Source organism: Populus euphratica, unplaced genomic scaffold (genome assembly GCF_000495115.2).
Source record: "Populus euphratica unplaced genomic scaffold, PopEup_1.0 scaffold193.1, whole genome shotgun sequence".
Classification (NCBI taxonomy): domain Eukaryota; kingdom Viridiplantae; phylum Streptophyta; class Magnoliopsida; order Malpighiales; family Salicaceae; genus Populus; species Populus euphratica.
In genome coordinates, this window is record NW_011500023.1 from 276,185 (window position 1) to 294,248 (window position 18,064).

The 18,064-nt window shown below is 34.0% G+C and overlaps 1 protein-coding gene across 3 annotated transcripts; it reads left to right on the forward strand.

Moving 5' to 3' along the window:
* The first annotated feature begins 9,354 nt into the window (after window positions 1-9,354).
* LOC105142023 (protein argonaute 1-like) lies at window positions 9,355-17,259 on the forward strand. 3 transcript variants are annotated; one of them, XM_011049462.1, is made up of 23 exons: window positions 9,355-9,494; window positions 10,428-11,116; window positions 11,207-11,415; window positions 11,730-11,879; window positions 11,959-12,092; window positions 12,215-12,324; window positions 12,496-12,602; window positions 12,695-12,833; window positions 12,914-13,030; window positions 13,515-13,622; window positions 13,716-13,787; window positions 14,324-14,446; window positions 14,548-14,713; window positions 15,127-15,386; window positions 15,499-15,641; window positions 15,734-15,796; window positions 15,871-15,934; window positions 16,046-16,181; window positions 16,272-16,345; window positions 16,427-16,521; window positions 16,648-16,679; window positions 16,781-17,038; window positions 17,078-17,259. In XM_011049462.1, the coding sequence occupies exons 2-22, from the start codon at window positions 10,436-10,438 to the stop codon at window positions 16,996-16,998; spliced, it is 3,201 nt and encodes a 1,066-aa protein (XP_011047764.1). In that variant the 5' UTR covers window positions 9,355-9,494; window positions 10,428-10,435; the 3' UTR covers window positions 16,999-17,038; window positions 17,078-17,259. The 3 variants fall into 3 exon arrangements, with proteins under 3 accessions (XP_011047764.1, XP_011047765.1, XP_011047766.1); XM_011049463.1 differs by having other exon boundaries at window positions 9,355-9,491; window positions 10,423-11,116; XM_011049464.1 differs by having other exon boundaries at window positions 9,355-9,488; window positions 10,420-11,116.
* The last annotated feature ends 805 nt before the right edge of the window (window positions 17,260-18,064 follow it).

Genomic DNA, 18,064 nt, shown 5'->3' on the forward strand with positions numbered 1-18,064 from the left:
ACATCGATAAAATAATAACCTGAAAAGTAAAGATGGGCCTAGAAGACCTAGTGCAAGCAACTGGAAAAGGCACATTAGTTGTGAAAACTCAGCATGGGAAAAGATATATAAAAGAGGTACTGTTTATTCCTGGATTGGATGAAAATCTATTGAGTGTAGGTCAGATGATGGAGCATGGTTATCATATTCTTTTTGAAGGTAACAAAGCAATAATATTTGATGATGAAAGCCTCAACAAGGTTATAGCAATAATGACCATGAGAGGAAATCGATGCTTTCACTTTCACTTGAGACCATCACACTTACAACAAGGAAAGCTTCAGTGACTGAGGACTCCTAGATATGGCATAGAAGACTGGGACACTTGAACTTTGCTAGTATGAAGAAGATGCAGCAGAAAAAAATGGTATATGGACTTCCTATTCTGACAGAAGTAAAAGATGTATGTGCAGGTTGTGCATCAGGCAAACATTATAAGGAGAAATTTGATAAAAACCAAATACGGAGAGCCAGTTATCCACTAGAATTAATCCACACTGATTTGTGTGGACCAATACAAAATGAATTTGTAGGAGGGAATAAATACTTCTTCATATTCATTGACGATTACTCAAGAATATGCTGGGAATACTTCCTCAGAAACAAATCTAGTGATTTAATATGTTAGAAATTTAAAGCATTTATTGAGTTGCAGAGTGGATATAAATTGAAAAAGTTAAAAAGTGACAGAGGTGGTGAATATACCTCAAATGAGTTTGAAGAATTCTGTGCAGAACAAGGAATAGAGAGGCAGCTAATAGTTGCATACTCTCCTCAATAGAATGGAGTTGTAGAGAGGAGAAATAGAACAATTTGTGAAATGGCAAAGACCATGTTGTTAAACAAAGAAATGCTAGTAATCTTCTGGGTAGAAGTTGTGAATATAGTTGTGTATAAAAACAGATGTTATAAAACATTAGTCATTGAAAAGACTCCATTTGCAGCCTTCACAAGAAGGAACCAAGAGTCAAGCATCAAAAAGTGTTCGGTTGTTTGTGCTCCATTCATATTCTATCATCACTAAGGTAGAAATGGGATAGCAAAGCTGAAAAGGAAGTGTTTGTTAGATATGGTAGTTGTGAGAAGGGGTATAGAGTATATGACCTTAAATCTAAGAAGATTATTCTCTCAAGAAATATGATTTTTAGTGAAAATAAAGCATAGAATTGGGAAAGAAATCTGATGAATCAAAACCACTTGTTTCTCAATCTTGAAAGAGGTGAAATTGAAGGTGAAAATTCTGAAGAACACTCTGCTGCAGCTTAACCCGACAATGTTGAACACTGTCATCAAAATTCTATAGTTGGAGAGTTAGCTGAGAATATTAACAGTAATAACAGTTAACAATTTGCATCTAGCTCTACTCTACTAAAATTGAAAACTTTGAAAGATATATATGCAAGATGTCACATGTCCATCAAAGAACCTAAGAACTATCAAGAAGCTTTTGGAGATAAAGCCTGGCAAGAGACTATGAAGGAAGAATTGGAAGTGATAGATAAGAACGATACTTGGGAATTGGTGGAGAGATTGATTGATAAACCTATGATAAAAGTGAAATGGGTGTATAAAACTAAGTTTTATCTTGACAGAACGATACAAAAACACAAGGCTCACCTTGTAGTAAAAAGATATGCATAAAAATATGGAATTGACTACAATAAAACCTTTGTATCGGTAGCAAGGCTAGACACAATTCAAACTCTCATTGCACTTGCAGCGTAAAAGGGATGAAAGTTGTTTATATTGGATGTGAAGTTAGCATTCCTAAATGGTGTCCTCACAGAAGAAGTGGACGTTGAGCAGCTTGAAGGGTTTGAAGTAAAGAATGCAGGACACAAAGTTTACAAACTAAAGAAAGCCTTGTATGGACTAAAACAGGCACCAAGGGCCCGGTGTAGTGAAATTGATGCATACCTCTATATGCAAATTCAAAAGGAGCATAAGTGAAGCTACTTTGTATACAAGGTTAAACCTACATGGAAATTTGATCATTGTCTCAATCTAAGTTGATGACATAGTGTACACTGGCAGTAGTGAAAGGCTACTTCATGAATTTAAAAGACAAATGATGCAGAGGTATGAGATGTCTGATCTTGGGCTCCTTCATCATTTTATTGGCATGAGAATACTGCAAACCGATCTAGGGGTATTTATTTATCAAAGCAAGTATGTCAAATCCTTGCTTAGCAAGTTTGGACTTGAGGACTACAAACCAGTATTTATTCTTTTGGCTACTGGTGAGAAACTAAAGAAGGTGGATGAGAGTGAGTTGGCTGATGAAGGTCTCTACAAAAAAAATAGTAGGCAGTTTACTAAACTTGACAATAACAAGACCTGATTTAATGTATGCTGCAAGCTTACTATCACGGTTCATGATTAGATCTACCAAGATTCACATGGGAGTTGCAAAAGGAGTCATAAAATATGTGCAAAGAACTCTCGACTATGGGATTGAATATGTAAGGAATCAATCAACAACTCTTATTGGATTTTATAATGCAAATTGGGCAGGAAGTGAAGATGATAGCAGGAGTACTTTGGACTATGCATTCAACTTTGGAAGTGGAGCGTTCTTCTGGTCCTTTGTGAAATAGAACACAATAGCATTATCAACTACAGAAGCTAAATATGTCTCAGCATTTGAAGCAATTGCTTAGGTCATTTGGTTATGGTTTGTTCTTGATGATTTTGGTGAAATGCAAGTTGAGGCAACACCCTTATTTTATGATAACATGTTAGCAATTTCAATGGCCAAAAATCTTGTTTTTCATCAAAGAACTAGACACATAAATAAAAAGTATCATTTCATAAGAGAGGCTCTACAAGAGGGAGTAATAAATGTGAAATTCTATAAAAATAAAGAATATTTTGCAGACATCTTCACAAAAACATTGCCTAGAGACAAATTCAAGTAACTAAGATTAAATCTTGGAGTTAAACCAGTAAGTAGCTTAGGAGAGGTTGTTGAAAGTTAAGCTAGTTATTTGTTTTTAAAGCTTCAGAAGTAAATCCTAAGATTATAATGAGAAGAATGAAGAAATGGAAGAAGTCTCTATTATAAGCAGTTACAACAGTTAAAAAATAGTTATAGTAGTTATAGTTATTTTTACTGTTACAAATCAATTACAAACCGTTTCTTATATGTGTAATAATCATGATCCTCCATTAATGGATGAATGAGATAATCTTGATTCCTAAAATAATGAAATCAATTACATGTAATGTGTATAAAAACTGAGTTTGCTGCATAAGTGAAAGATAATAAAGAATACAAGAATTTCTTCTCATCTTCTATGCAAAACTCTTCTTTAGAAACTTGAAGAATCAAACAGTTAGTACACACCAAAATAAAATATTTATTGATATCATATATATTCTTATTCAACCTTAAAAAATATCATCATAATTACTTTGGAAACCAACTGAGTATTTATTAAATAAATGGTGAATAATAATTTTTATTTTTATTTTATATAATGAAAGTACATTTTATTTAATAAGCCTTAAAGACAAAAAAATGACTAATTTCGCTATAAATCACCAAAGTTTATATAAAATTATTTGTATTTTAAATATGAAAAATGTAATTCAATAAACAATATTTATATTCTTTCATTTATAAAGATTATATTAAAAAATAGCATGCAAAACTATGATCTAGATAATTAAAATGTGATAAACCTATTGAAAACAATTAAAGATAGTCACAAAATCAATATTTAAAAAAAAAATGCAAAATGATAAGATCACATGAAGTTGAAACTCTGATAAAACAAATATTGAAAGATGAAACTAATAAAAAAAATCAATTATTAGAAGAATTTAAAGAACTAAGGGTGAAAAAAAAAGACATTAATTAGAGGGCATATAAGATTTTTCACTTGAAGGGTTAAGTTGAATTGAAAAATAGCTTTAACAAAAAAAAATGATGGTTAAATATAAAAAAAAAAGCTTTGATTGAATGATAAAATTGAAAGCACGTAAACTTTAACAAAAGGGCTAAAGAGAAAAATTAAGAAATAAAAGAATAAGGAGCAAGATGAAAAACAAAACATTTGATAAATTGTAATTGGATGACTAAATTGAAAAGAAAACAAACTTTTATAAAAAGAATAAGAACAAGAAAAGAAATTAAAAGAATGAGGATTAAGATTAAAATCAAAACAAAATGATAAATTGTAATTAAAGGACTAAATTGAAAAAAAAAACTTATTTAAAAGGGATACGAATGAAATAAAAAAATTAAGAAAATGAGGAATGAAACTATAAAATGAATAAAAATAAAATCATAAATTAAAAGAATGAGAACTAAAATAAAAAATAAAACATATGAGAAAATGTAATTGAATGACTAAATTGCAAAAAAAAAAAATCTATAAATAAATAAAAACAAAAATAAAAAATAAAAAATAAGAACTACAATTTAAAAAGAAAAAAATAAAGAGGATAAATATGTGTTTTATATGTCATGAGAAATTAAAAAAAAAAGGAGAAAAAGATAAATAACATTGCTGATAATTCAACCACCATAAGTAAATACAGGCTATTCTATTCTATGTGGCAAATAGAATAATTGCGTATTTAGAAAGATAACGGAAAGACAAATTTGATCATCAGATGGTGTTATAAGCATCGTTTGAATGGTACAAGTGTTATTTATCCATCAGTGTGTGATTAACACGGATTAATAGTTTTTTAATATAAATATTCAAACATAAATATGAAAAGTATCAAAACACTCTTCATGACTTTGTTAGTTATACAAAATATCTATGTGAAAATAAAAATACACCTTCAAAATGTAAAGCTACATTTTTTTTTTGTCTAATTCAAGGTTAAATTCATATGGACAATGAAAAAATCCTTGTTAGCATCCAATCAATTTTTTGTTCTTCAAGAAAAAAAAATATTTTTATTGCTAGAAGATGGTAAAACAACAAGAAAGTACTTGATAAACAATTTTAAAATTTATTACATTTGAAGATAAAAAAATATTTTTACTGTTTAAAATAAAATAAAAACACACACTTATACACCCAAAAAATCATTTCATTACTAATGGACCAATGAATAAGAAAAAAAAACTAGCTTTAGGACCTATGTTTTCTTAATTAAAGGGTTAAAAAATAATTTTTTATAGTAATTCATAATAACCTATCTAATATTATAATAAAAATCATAGTTATTAAACGTGAACATGCATGACAGGTCAATCTAAAACTTAAAGGCTAGATAGGTTCATGCAAGATAAAATACTGGAATGAGCAAAAACCTGATTAACCTGCCAGTTTAACTCGTGACCTAGACAACCTGGTTGAGACATAATTTTTTTTTTCAACTTGTTTTTTCTCCAAAGAAAATACTTTATATATATATATATATATATATATATATTAGTTGGTTAGTAATTGTTTTCAAAGTTCACTATATAAATACTAGATAAATGTTTTATTTTTTTAATATAAAATTTGAAACCCTTTATTATATATACGCTATGTTTACAAGAAAAAAAATATTTTTTCATTATGATATTTAAAACCTTTTAGTATATATATTTTATGTTCATAAAAAAAAAATTATGTTTTTTTTTTAAAAATAGGATAAAAAATCTTTTGAAAAAATCTTTTGAACTTTGTTATTTATAACATATTTTACCTATATTCACATGAATTATTTTAAATTTTTTATATGAAATATTAAAATTTTAATTTTTTTAATTTTTTTGGGTTGACTTGAGTCAACCCATACAACCCAAGATCCGGCTTCCTGATAAAGTATCGAGTCTAATGATTGTGGTGAAAAAATTAAGCGGTTTAGAGTTTTGTTAAATGTATATTTGATATCATAGTGTATTATATTTTTTAAAATATTTTATATTTAAAAATATATCAAAATATTTTTTTATAATTATTTTTATTTTTAATATCAATACATTAAAACCATTAAAAAATATTAAATTAATATTTTTTAAAACTATATATATTTTTAAAACTCATCTCAACACAAAAGTAAACATTCTCTCGATACATATTTGTTGTTGTGGCCTAAAATGCTTTTGTACGGGGATGACTTGTGGCTGGGGGGGAAAGGCCGTGTGCGATCGTTTTGTGTCAGCTTCGTATCCTCCCATTGACTTTTTCCCCCATTCACTAACACTTCCTGTAGTAAGGAGCTAACGGCATGTTTGACGTCCCTCCACCCTCTTCCGTGTTTTCTCCCCTTGCAAGGATACAATTAATATTAAAATAATTTGTTCATATATTTATTTTTTATTAATACATCAAAATTATTTAAAATTATTTTAAAAAATATTATTTTAGTATTAAAAAATAATTTTAAAAGCATTTTTAAAAACAGGTTAAATGCAAAAACAAACACCAAATAAAACCTTAATCATAATTATATAAAAATGATTTTAAGCATGAGATTTCATTAAAATTTATGAATTGAATTGAATTAATGCATCCTGTTAGAGGCTGAACCAATGAACCAGACCAAGAATCCTCACCGGTTCAACCTCTGCTCGGTTTGGATAACAATAGTAAAACCGATGGTGACGGCTAGTCGTTCTTAGGTACCAGTGTTGATGGGACCCACTACATAAAAGCAGATGACAACTACAGCTGGTTATACATTGCTTCTGAAGAGGCTTTGAAAGTGAGTTTTTTTTTTAAAGTATTTTTTATTAGAAAAAAATTAAAAAAATATATTTTATATATTAAAATTTTTTTTTTTAATATAAAAAATCTAAAGTATTGAAAAATAATTTTTAACAAAAAAGAAGAAGTTGAATTCATTGCCAAGAAAAGTAGTCGGGGCAAGAATCGCTGAAGTCCTTTTGACCAACTAGGCCATGACCCACTTTCTCTCTGCTTGTTAACGAAGTTGTTAAAGATGGTTAGCGAAGCAGTTTACATAGTCAAGAATAATTAATAAAACGAATCTTCTAGAAAGCAACGACTATTTTTAAACTCAAATCCAGCCCTAAATAAATAAATATAAAACAAGATTTACAGTACGTTTCGCTGATTTATTGATTATAATAATCAGTACTTATTTCTCATTGGACAGCAGATTATTGGGCTAAGCGTAATTAAATGGAAATAAGGCGCCGCGTTATGACAAAATTGATGAAGGGTGTTTCGGTAAATAGAGCCAAGACCGTACTCCTTTTGTCACGAGAGAATATAACAGGTTTCGAGCCAGAGGAGCGAGTAGAGTTAAGATGTCGAGAGTATGAAATGTTTGGGATTTAGTGGGGTGCGTGTTTGTCGAAGACGAGTCGTGGTCAATCATGTGTCCCTCGATTCTCTCCCCGTTTTTGTTTTTCCAACTTTATCCACTCTCGTCGCCCTTATATCCACTCGCCAATCCTTGAGCTAAAACATATTTGTGCAGTTTCTTCTAAATTATGTTCTAATTTGGTGATCCAATTTTGTGAGTTTTTAATTAGTATAATACTATATCTTATTAACATAGTTAAGATAGAAGAGCCTATAAAAAAATTAGATTACTGAATCATTGATTTAAATCATGGATAATAGATAAAACAATGTCAATTATTTTTATTAAAACATTACTATTATTTTATTTATTTAATCAAGTTTCTCTATTTATTTTTGTGTTTAAAAGTGTTTCAAAAACAAATTTTTTTATTTTTTATTACTTTAAATTAATATTTTTTAGTATTTTAAAATTATTTTGATGTGCTATTATTAAAAATAATTATTTTAAAATAAAAAATTTTATTTTAATATATTTTTGAGTGAAAAGTATTTTAAAAAACAATTATAATCACACTTTTGACATGCTTTAATTGAATTTATTAAATCAATTAAATAACTAAAAAATCAATTGAATAAACTTAGTGTTTATTTGATACCACGGTAGATTCTGTTTCTCAAATTATTTCTTAGCTAAAAAATATTAATTTGATATTTCTAAGAATTTTTAATATATTCATAAAAAAAATCCATTTATCTTTTTAAAAACTATTTAAAAAAAACACTGTAATATCTTTTATTTATTCAATTAAAAAATATTAAATTTTGGATCTTGAACTTCTCTTCTCAATAAACTAGGTTGGACATAACTATAGTATGTGCTTACCACTCGATTCGTTATAGTAGTCTTGTGGAAGTGCTTACCTAGATCCGAAGCAAGAAAAGGTAAGTCTCCTTGTTGAGTTGATTTCTTTGAACCGAAGTAAGAAAAAGCAGGTCTCCTTGTATATTTGCTTACCTTGAACACAAGTAAGAAAAAGTAATGTCTCCGTGTTTCGCGCACGAACACTGTTTTTTATTCTTGTAAAATATTGAGAGATCTACAAGTAAAGTGAACAAAAAAAAAGGAAGAAAGAACGTATGAACAAGCCGTGATTACCTCCATCTTCTACTTTTCTTTTCTTTTCCAACGAAGCCAGCTACACTCCTAAACATTTTTGCCATTCTTCATTGATTTATTTCCATCGTGCCTTTATAAAAAAATATTTTTTTAGCTTAAAAATACTCATGCAATTTATTATATATTGTTTTCTTGTGGCGGTGTATTTTAAAAATATATATTTATTTTTGATGTTTCATGCATATTCACATGATAAATGCGAATACTTTGGCTTTAAGTTTTTCTAAACTAACCCCACCATAGAGTGTTTTATTAACAAAAATAATCATAGCATATGCTTTTGAATAGTGAAAAATGAATTAAATTAAGATTTAAGTCAGCAGTAGACTGACAAGGGCACCTCAACATTATATATTTCAATTTATTATTTTATGAAGAACAACACCCTTGTAATAATTCAAACTCAAAAGCATGCCTCGTCTGATCCCTGCAAATAAGCATAATCTATTGAAAGATTCGCACTAAATAAAAAATAAAAAATAAAAAATAATCCAGACTCAATTTATAATTCCTCTTTTTTTTCTACCATGCAAAATTTCCTTCCACTTTATTTTCCTTTTTTATTTTTTTTCCAAATCAGCATTTTATACCCACAAAATACCACTCAATACAGAAAAAAAATAAAAAAAACCAGAATATATTCCTTTTTTATATCCTATAAATAAATGCTACCAAAGATACCAAGATCGAAGTCCCAAAACTAAATAAATAAATAAATAAATAAATAAAACAATATATAATCCGAACAACTAAGAAATCTCAAACCATCCAGCGCAGACTCCACGTGTCAACTACCACAGCAACGAAGGAAAAAAGTACCCATGTACTACTTCCCTGAAAAGTAGAGTAGGGACGGAGTTGTCATTTTCAAACACCTACCCTGTCCTTTATAACCACCATTGTAGTGGATTTTCCAAGCCACTATCATCTCTATTTTTCTCTTTCTAGTCTCAACGCAAGGTGCGCTCGTAGTGTTGTACGATAATCTTCTTTTCGTGGCACTTTTACTCTCCGGTGACCAAATAGTTGTTTTCCGGTAATTTTTTCAGGTAACAGCCCTAGTTTTTCTCTTCCTTCCACTACTTGTTGACTCTAGATCTGCCGTGTTTGACCGCGTTTTGTAGTTCTGTGCCACTTTCTGCACAGATCTGTTTGGTTTCAGTCACTGCTTGCTTTTCTGAGTTGTAAAGTGTTGTGTGTCGTTATAGATCGCGAGATCCTTTCCCTATGACTGCGTACTGGTTCTTTTTTGGGGTTTTGAGTGGTTTTGTGCTGTATGAAGTGACTGGAGTGGATGTGTTTGAGTGAGGGTTTATGTTTTTTCTTTTTTTTGAATTTTTGTTCGTGGTATGATAAGTGGAGTGTTTTTATTACTTAGAGATTATTAGCTTATTTTCGCTGTTAATTAAAGCCAATTGCGAAACTTTCCTGTATTTGACACATTTTTTATATTTAATGTGTGTTCATGAACTGAACATGTCTATATTGATCTTTTGTCGTTTTTCATTTTTTTTTGGAAATTTTAGGGTATGTTTATCAATTTTCATGTCATATATGAAATGAGTTTTGCTGCGAACATGAGCGTGTTTGTTTTTTGCCGTGTTCAAAAAATGCTTTTGAAAATTTTTGAATTTTTTTGGCACCAAATTAATTTTTTTGGATAATATATATATATATATTTAAAATAAAAAATATTATGTTCATACATTTTCAACTAAAAAATATTTTGAAAAAACAACCGGTATTATAATCTTAAACACTACCAAAATTTATTTGTTTTGGGAAATTGGTTATTATGAAGGACAATTAATTATAACCAATAATTTTTCTTTCTATTTTGATTATACAGCCATACTTTTAGTGACCTTGCTCTTTCACGATAGCTATTTGTTTTTGGTCCAATGTGTGTTTTTGGTTCTTGGGCTTGAGATGTGCTCATTTTGTGGCACTATCTCATGGTTTTAAGTATTGTGCTTTTGCAGTTTTCATCATGGTGAGGAAGAGGAGAACGGAACTTCCACAAAGTGGGGGTGAGAGTTCTGAGTCCCAGGAAACTGGTGCTGGTCGGGGTGCTCAGCCCCAAGCTGAGAGGAGTGGTCCTCCTCAACAAGGTGGAAGGGGTTGGGGTCCCCAGTCGCAGCAGGGAGGCCGTGGAGGTGGTTATGGTGGTGGTCGAGGAAGGGGAGGAATGCAACAACAGCATTATGGTGGGGCCCTGGAATTTCAGGGCCGGGGGAGAGGGCAACCTCAGCATGGAGAACGAGGTTATGTCAGTGGTCGTAGTGGAGGTGGCCGTGGAGGACCCCCTTCAGGCGGGCCATTTAGAGCACCAGCACCCGAGCTGCACCAAGCTACTCCAGCTCCTTACCCAGCTGGGATGATCCCTCAGCCCATGCCATCTGAGGCACGTTCTTCAATGCCCATGCTGTCTGAGGCAAGTTCTTCAATGCAACCACTAGAGCCATCACCAGCAACTGTGTCACAGCAGATGCAACATCTATCAATCCAGCAAGAAGGCTCTTCTAGCCAGGCAACTCAGCCACCGCCAGCCTCAAGTAAATCAATGAGGTTCCCTCTTCGGCCTGGGAAGGGAAGTATTGGCATAAGGTGTATTGTAAAGGCTAATCACTTTTTTGCTGAGCTACCAGACAAGGATTTGCACCAGTATGACGTGAGTGACTGATTCTTAATGTTTCTTCTTGAGGTAATTTGTATTTATTAGTTATTGTTGCACGTGATTAATCGGTGTTGATGGGAATAGGTTAGCATCACACCAGAGGTCGCATCAAGGGGTGTTAATCGAGCTGTAATGGAACAACTGGTTAAATTATACCAAGAATCCCATCTCGGAAAGCGTCTTCCTGCCTATGATGGACGTAAGAGTCTTTATACTGCTGGGGCTCTTCCTTTTCAAGCAAAGGAATTCAAAATCACTCTTATTGACGAGGATGATGGAACAGGAGGGCAAAGGTTGTTCTTCATTTTCCATTCTATATTGTTTCACTTCTTTTCATACCCTGCCTTTTGTTCTCATGGGATGTTTGTTTCAATGTATTGGGTTCAGTGTGTGGAGAGGTGCAGCACTTTGAAATGCCAAATTGCAATACTGGTTTGTTTCAATGTATTGGATTCAGTGTGTGGAGAGGTGAAGCACTTTGAAATGCCAAATTGCAATACTGTTTAAAATTATTCAGCTTATGCTCTGCTTTTGTGGGATCATAACTGTGTAATGGCCTAACCTAGTATCCTCTTCTTTGCTGTTAATTTATTTCTTCTTGTTTCAGGAGAGAGAGGGAATTCAAAGTTGTCATCAAATTTGCTGCTCGTGCTGATCTGCACCATCTAGGCCTCTTTTTGCAGGGAAAGCAAGCTGATGCACCTCAGGAAGCCCTTCAAGTCCTTGATATAGTGCTGCGTGAATTGCCAACTGCTAGGTAGTAGCCTGTTTCTTACTTTAGCAACTTGTGCAATATTAGTTTTGCATGCTAAAGAATGGGTGCTGATCAACTGAAGGTACTGCCCAGTGGGTCGATCATTTTATTCCCCTGATCTTGGAAGGAGACAGTCTCTTGGTGAGGGCTTGGAGAGTTGGCGTGGTTTCTATCAAAGTATTCGTCCTACACAGATGGGACTCTCACTCAATATTGGTATATTTTATTGATCAAATTTGTTTTCTGTGAAGGACTCTTTGAGTTCATTTATATTATTATTGTTTGTATTATAATTTCTTTGCAGTTTAACATCTGTCTATGGCTTGTCTGTGCTGCAGATATGTCCTCAACTGCATTCATTGAGCCACTACCAGTTATTGATTTTGTGACTCAATTATTGAATCGAGATGTTTCCTCCAGACCGCTGTCTGATTCTGATCGTATAAAGGTTAGAATTATTTGATGTTTAGCTCTTAACCATCTATTTTCCTATAAACAAGTTCAATGTTTTTTCATGCAATTTCTGTAGCATATGTCATGTTTTTTTTGTGTAGTTTAATTTTCTTAATGCATTTATCAATGTATGAGACATGAGGCACTATTTCTTCTCAATCAACAGATTAAAAAGGCTCTCAGAGGTGTCAGAGTTGAAGTTACACACCGTGGAAATATGCGCAGAAAGTACCGTATTTCTGGTTTAACATCACAGGCAACACGGGAGCTGACGTAAGTTTCATATGTCGTGAAAAGTTTGTTCAAGCTGTTAGAAATTAGATATAGTTCTCGGTCTATGTTGGTGACATAATTTTTTGTGTTAGTTTCCCGGTAGATGAAAGAGGAACATTGAAATCTGTTGTGGAGTATTTTTATGAAACCTATGGCTTTGTAATTCAACATACTCAATGGCCTTGTCTACAAGTGGGAAATCAACAGAGACCTAACTATTTGCCTATGGAGGTAAATGCATGTATATTCATTTCTGTTCTTTTGCTGCAGTTTATAGCTGCGCCTACTTCTGAATTATCTCTTGAAAACAGGTTTGTAAGATTGTTGAGGGTCAGAGGTACTCCAAAAGATTGAATGAAAGACAGATCACTGCTTTGTTGAAGGTGACTTGCCAACGTCCTTATGAAAGGGAACGAGATATCATGCAGGTAAAGGGTGTTGTGGTGGATATCTTCTATTTGATTGCTTGAAATGATTTTTATCTGGGCATAATATTGTGGTTGTGCTTTGTACTATGCATTGCTCCTGGATACTTGAAGAGTTCAATACATACATACATACATACATACATACATACATGTATACATACATGTATATATATATATATGTATATATATATATATTCAACACTCTTGATTTATGTTCAACAAGTACTTCTGCATTCTTGATCTTCAATGTATTGCCTTTCCTTTATCTAAATTTGGGTTTCATTGTTCCATTGTTGTGTAAAATTAACGGGCACTGCTGTTTTAAAATGACAACCACACAGTTTGCTGTATGTAAAGACAAGTGGATATGGACTCCCAATTGCCTTGGATAATGGCATAATTAGCAGCTTCCTTTAGTTATTATGCCTATTAATATAGAGCAAATTGTGAAATATTTTACTTCTAACATTCTGATTGTTTGCAGACGGTTTATCACAATGCATATCACAACGATCCTTACGCCAAGGAGTTTGGTATAAGAATTAGCGAGAAGCTTGCTTCAGTTGAAGCTCGCATTCTGCCTCCTCCATGGGTAAATAGTCTTTATTTTCAATCTCTCACCTATGTATACTCTACATATTCTGGTTGCAATTGTCTATTGGCTAATGCCTGTTTATCTTTGCAGCTCAAGTATCATGATACAGGCAGGGAGAAAGATTGTCTTCCTCAAGTTGGGCAGTGGAACATGATGAATAAGGTATTTCTACTGTTACTACTCTATACAATAACAATGGTATGAGATGCATTTCACAATCACCTTTGTCTTGTCTGTATTTTGTCTTTATTTTCTTTCATTTGTTTGTTTGGAATAAGGAGGTTAGTAGAAAAGTCTTTGTAACTGGTTGACATGAGACAGCAAGGGCAGCTGAGAGGCAATATTGTGGTTAGTTGGTGGTAGAAAAGGAGGGCAGCTGAGAGGTAGGTGGGAGACTATACCTTCTGGGCTATCCCTATTAAGCAAGGGAGGCCTGGAACCTGGATGGTGATTGCCTTTAGTGGATATATGTTTAATGAGTCATTTTAGATGCAGTGTTTTGAGGTCTGGATGTTGTGGATGTTAGGTTCATTTTGATTTTTTATTTACAAGTATCATTGCAAATTAATTACGAAATTTATCAGCATAGGCCACTTATTGGTAGTCTTGTGAGTTTTAATCTGTAGCCTTAATTGTGTTAAAGTTGTTCCTTGCAAATTAATAGACTGTAAATTTGTTCTATTGCCATTATGTGGCAGAAAATGGTTAATGGAGGCAGAGTCAATAATTGGATCTGCATCAATTTTTCAAGGAATGTCCAGGACAGTGTGGCCCGAGGATTTTGCTATGAGCTTGCACAAATGTGCCACATTTCTGGCATGGTATTGAAATTGCACAATTCTTTTGGGCATCTGCTTCCAATTTCTTTTTGTACTGTGTTTTTGAGGCCTCTCTTAACATTGGATTGTGGTTTTCTATGCAGGACTTTGCTCTTGAGCCATTGCTTCCTCCTGTTGGTGCTCGTCCTGAGCAAGTAGAAAGGGTTTTGAAAACTAGATACCATGATGCAATGACAAAACTCCAGCCACATAGCAAGGAACTTGACTTGCTCATTGTGATTCTCCCGGACAACAATGGTTCTCTTTATGGTACGAGACTTGAGTTCTGTCGGGCAGATGGTGGTTATTTAGTCTTGTTTTTGTTTGAATGGAATTGTTTATTAGGGACAAATCAAGGGGAATTGATGAGTTATATTAAAAAAGCATTTCTTTTCATTTTTTATTCCATACTAGCAGTTTGTTTTGAATCAAAATCTCTGTTGAAGACTGGCATTTTTTGAACATGAAAAATAAAATAAAATTGACAAGCTATTTCTCCTCGATCCCATTATTTGCATATGAATACCTTTGTGAGTCTTTTTCTAAGGTCAAAAGGTTCTTTATATTAATAATAACTCTGTGATATATACTAAGTTTGCTGTCATTCCATCTATTTAAAAGCTGATTTTCATAATTGCTTTCAATGACTCTGCTTTTTACAATTTATTGTGTTTGGAGTGCAGGTGATTTGAAGCGTATTTGTGAGACAGATCTTGGGCTTGTTTCTCAGTGCTGCTTGACAAAGCATGTGTTCAAAATGAGCAAGCAATATCTGGCCAATGTGGCTCTGAAGATAAATGTGAAGGTTGGGGGAAGGAATACTGTTCTTGTTGATGCATTATCAAGACGTATTCCTCTAGTCAGTGACCGACCCACTATTATTTTTGGTGCTGACGTTACTCATCCTCATCCTGGGGAGGACTCAAGCCCATCCATTGCAGCTGTATGCAGCTTCTCTTTTCTCTTCAGCTTCTGAATGCCTACATCTATTCTCACTTGGATGGGCTGTGCCAATTTGCAGTTTTTATTTTTATATTAATGAGATTTTAATGCAGGTTGTGGCTTCTCAAGATTGGCCGGAGGTTACTAAGTATGCTGGCCTGGTTTGTGCTCAAGCCCATCGGCAAGAGCTTATCCAAGATTTATATAAAACATGGCAGGATCCTGTACGAGGGACAGTGTCTGGTGGCATGATCAAGTATGATCAAGCTCTAACTCTGATGATGGTCCTGTGCTCCAAGAGGAGCTTTCTGTGGTTTTAAGGATTGATTCTCTCTTTCCATTTTGCAGGGAACTTCTCATATCTTTCCGGAGAGCCACAGGGCAGAAGCCTCAGAGAATTATATTCTACAGGTATTAATTATTCTGTTCTCCCTTCTGCTTTGTTGTTTATTGTTGCCATGTCTAATGACGTATTTATTTTCCAGAGATGGTGTCAGTGAAGGGCAGTTCTATCAAGTTTTGTTGTATGAACTTGATGCTATTCGGAAGGTAAAACTGCTGTCCTTTGAAGCTCTCTCCCTATTGTTTATTTTATTTGTTCCATGTCCTGATGAATGTTGTGAGCCTTCTATTTTCTCATCTTTCTGCTTTCATCCTCAGGCATGTGCTTCTTTAGAGCCCAACTACCAGCCTCCAGTGACATTTGTTGTGGTTCAGAAGCGTCATCACACAAGGCTGTTTGCAAATGATCACCGCGACCGTAATGCTGTTGACCGGAGCGGGAATATATTGCCTGGTAATCTATCTAGCTTCGTGATGTGATGAATGTGTTCAAGTTGTTTTAGATTCACAACATGTTCTGCTAAACCCATCTCTCATATGGCAGGTACTGTTGTCGACTCAAAAATTTGTCACCCAACAGAGTTCGACTTCTATTTGTGTAGTCATGCTGGGATTCAGGTGAGACATGCATAACTGTGTAAATTCGATTCCTTCAGAGCACTTTGATGCTTTTGGTTTCTGACCACTGGCCACTGACAGGGTACAAGCCGTCCAGCCCATTACCATGTACTTTGGGATGAGAACAAGTTCACTGCTGATGGGTTGCAGTCCCTTACAAACAATCTTTGCTACACGTATGTTCAAGTTTATATTTAATTTTACAGTTTCTTGCCCCTGAACACTTTACCTGGTCAATGCTTCGCTTTCTATGATAAACTATGTCTCACTAATATGTGCGCACTACCTTTTGATTTCTGCAGATATGCAAGATGCACCCGTTCTGTTTCCATTGGTTAGTCTCCCTCTACCTCCGCCCCTATTGAACACTTACCCATATGCACAACTTGTAACGGGCAAATAACCTCCTCTTTTATTGTTTTTATGATATTGCAGTGCCACCTGCTTACTATGCACATCTTGCCGCATTCCGAGCTCGTTTCTACATGGAACCAGAGACATCAGACAGTGGATCACTAACGAGTGGCATGGCTGCTGGACGAGGAGGTGGAGGAGCAGGTGGTCGGTCCACACGTGGACCTGGTGCCAATGCTGCTGTGAGGCCCCTGCCTGCCTTGAAGGAGAATGTTAAGCGGGTTATGTTCTACTGTTAGGATTCGAGACAGCCCCTCTTTTGGATTGTTGCTTAAATCTAACCAGTCGAAACTGCTCTGTTAAAGCTGCTACCGGATACTGGGAGGCCCATGCTTATCCCTTACGTACAATAAATATCAAGCTGGTTGTGTCAGCGTTGGGTGTGTATTTAATTTACATGTTTGTTGAAACTGCTGCTTTTTTGGCTTTCTTAAAAATTTGAATGACATTGAATGTCTTGAATTCTAAGACTTTTAAGTCGCTGTCTTTTTAAGATTTCATGGTTATGATCTTCCCTCTCCTCTGGGGGTTTTGTTTCTTCATTCGTTTTGGTCATGGTAGTGTCTTTTACCATTTTCCTGACAGCTCAATGCATGCTGCTGGAGTCCTTTACTGTCTTTATATCAGTAATCACCACCTTACAGGAGATGTGGACCTGGTTCTTGTTCTTGGTCTAAAGATGTGTTTCTGAAAAAAAATGAATTTTTTTGTTTTTTAAATTATCTCTCAATGTTCAGCGGGGCTGCTTCAGCCAAATATTCTGCCCGGGATCGTATCTCTGATTACCTAACGTGTCACTTCAAGCAAAATTTAGACACCTCTAGTCGGTGATATGAGCGTGAGCTTTGTCGTGTTGGCAATTTAGAATTTAGTTACTCGGATGTTCAGCAATCTAGTTTGGTTGCTCGAAAGTAACTTTAGGTTTAAATTCAGAACGCTAAGAAGGGTCAGTAAGGGATTGTATGTAGGTCGAGGTCTTGTGGAAAATTGTGTTAACCAACCAAAAATATGGACAATCTCTAGGAAATAAATGTACTTAAAAAAATAAGAAAAAAGAAAAAAGTAGTATAAAAAACACGGTTAGTATTAATCGAGCTGAAGACCCGGGCTGAGTAGGTTGACACGCGGGTCGGGTTGGTGAATTGGTTGAAGTTATGATTAAAAAAAAAAACCTAGGCCTCGGCCCAGGCTAAACTCTTGATAGATAAACTACTTGGTTGACACGCTGGGCATAGGCAGGCCAGGCTGCAATGGAAGGTAGAAGGATATGATACCATGCTGAACATGGTGATCACAGTAGAGCAA

Coding starts and splice junctions, on each gene's coding strand:
- LOC105142023 (XM_011049462.1), top strand. CDS start 10,436: ATGGTGAGGAAGAGGAGAACGGAACTTCCACAAAGTGGGGGTGAGAGT. Junction 11,416..11,729: donor GATGGAACAGGAGGGCAAAG/GTTGTTCTTCAT, acceptor TTCTTGTTTCAG/GAGAGAGAGGGAATTCAAAG. Junction 13,031..13,514: donor GGGAACGAGATATCATGCAG/GTAAAGGGTGTT, acceptor GATTGTTTGCAG/ACGGTTTATCACAATGCATA.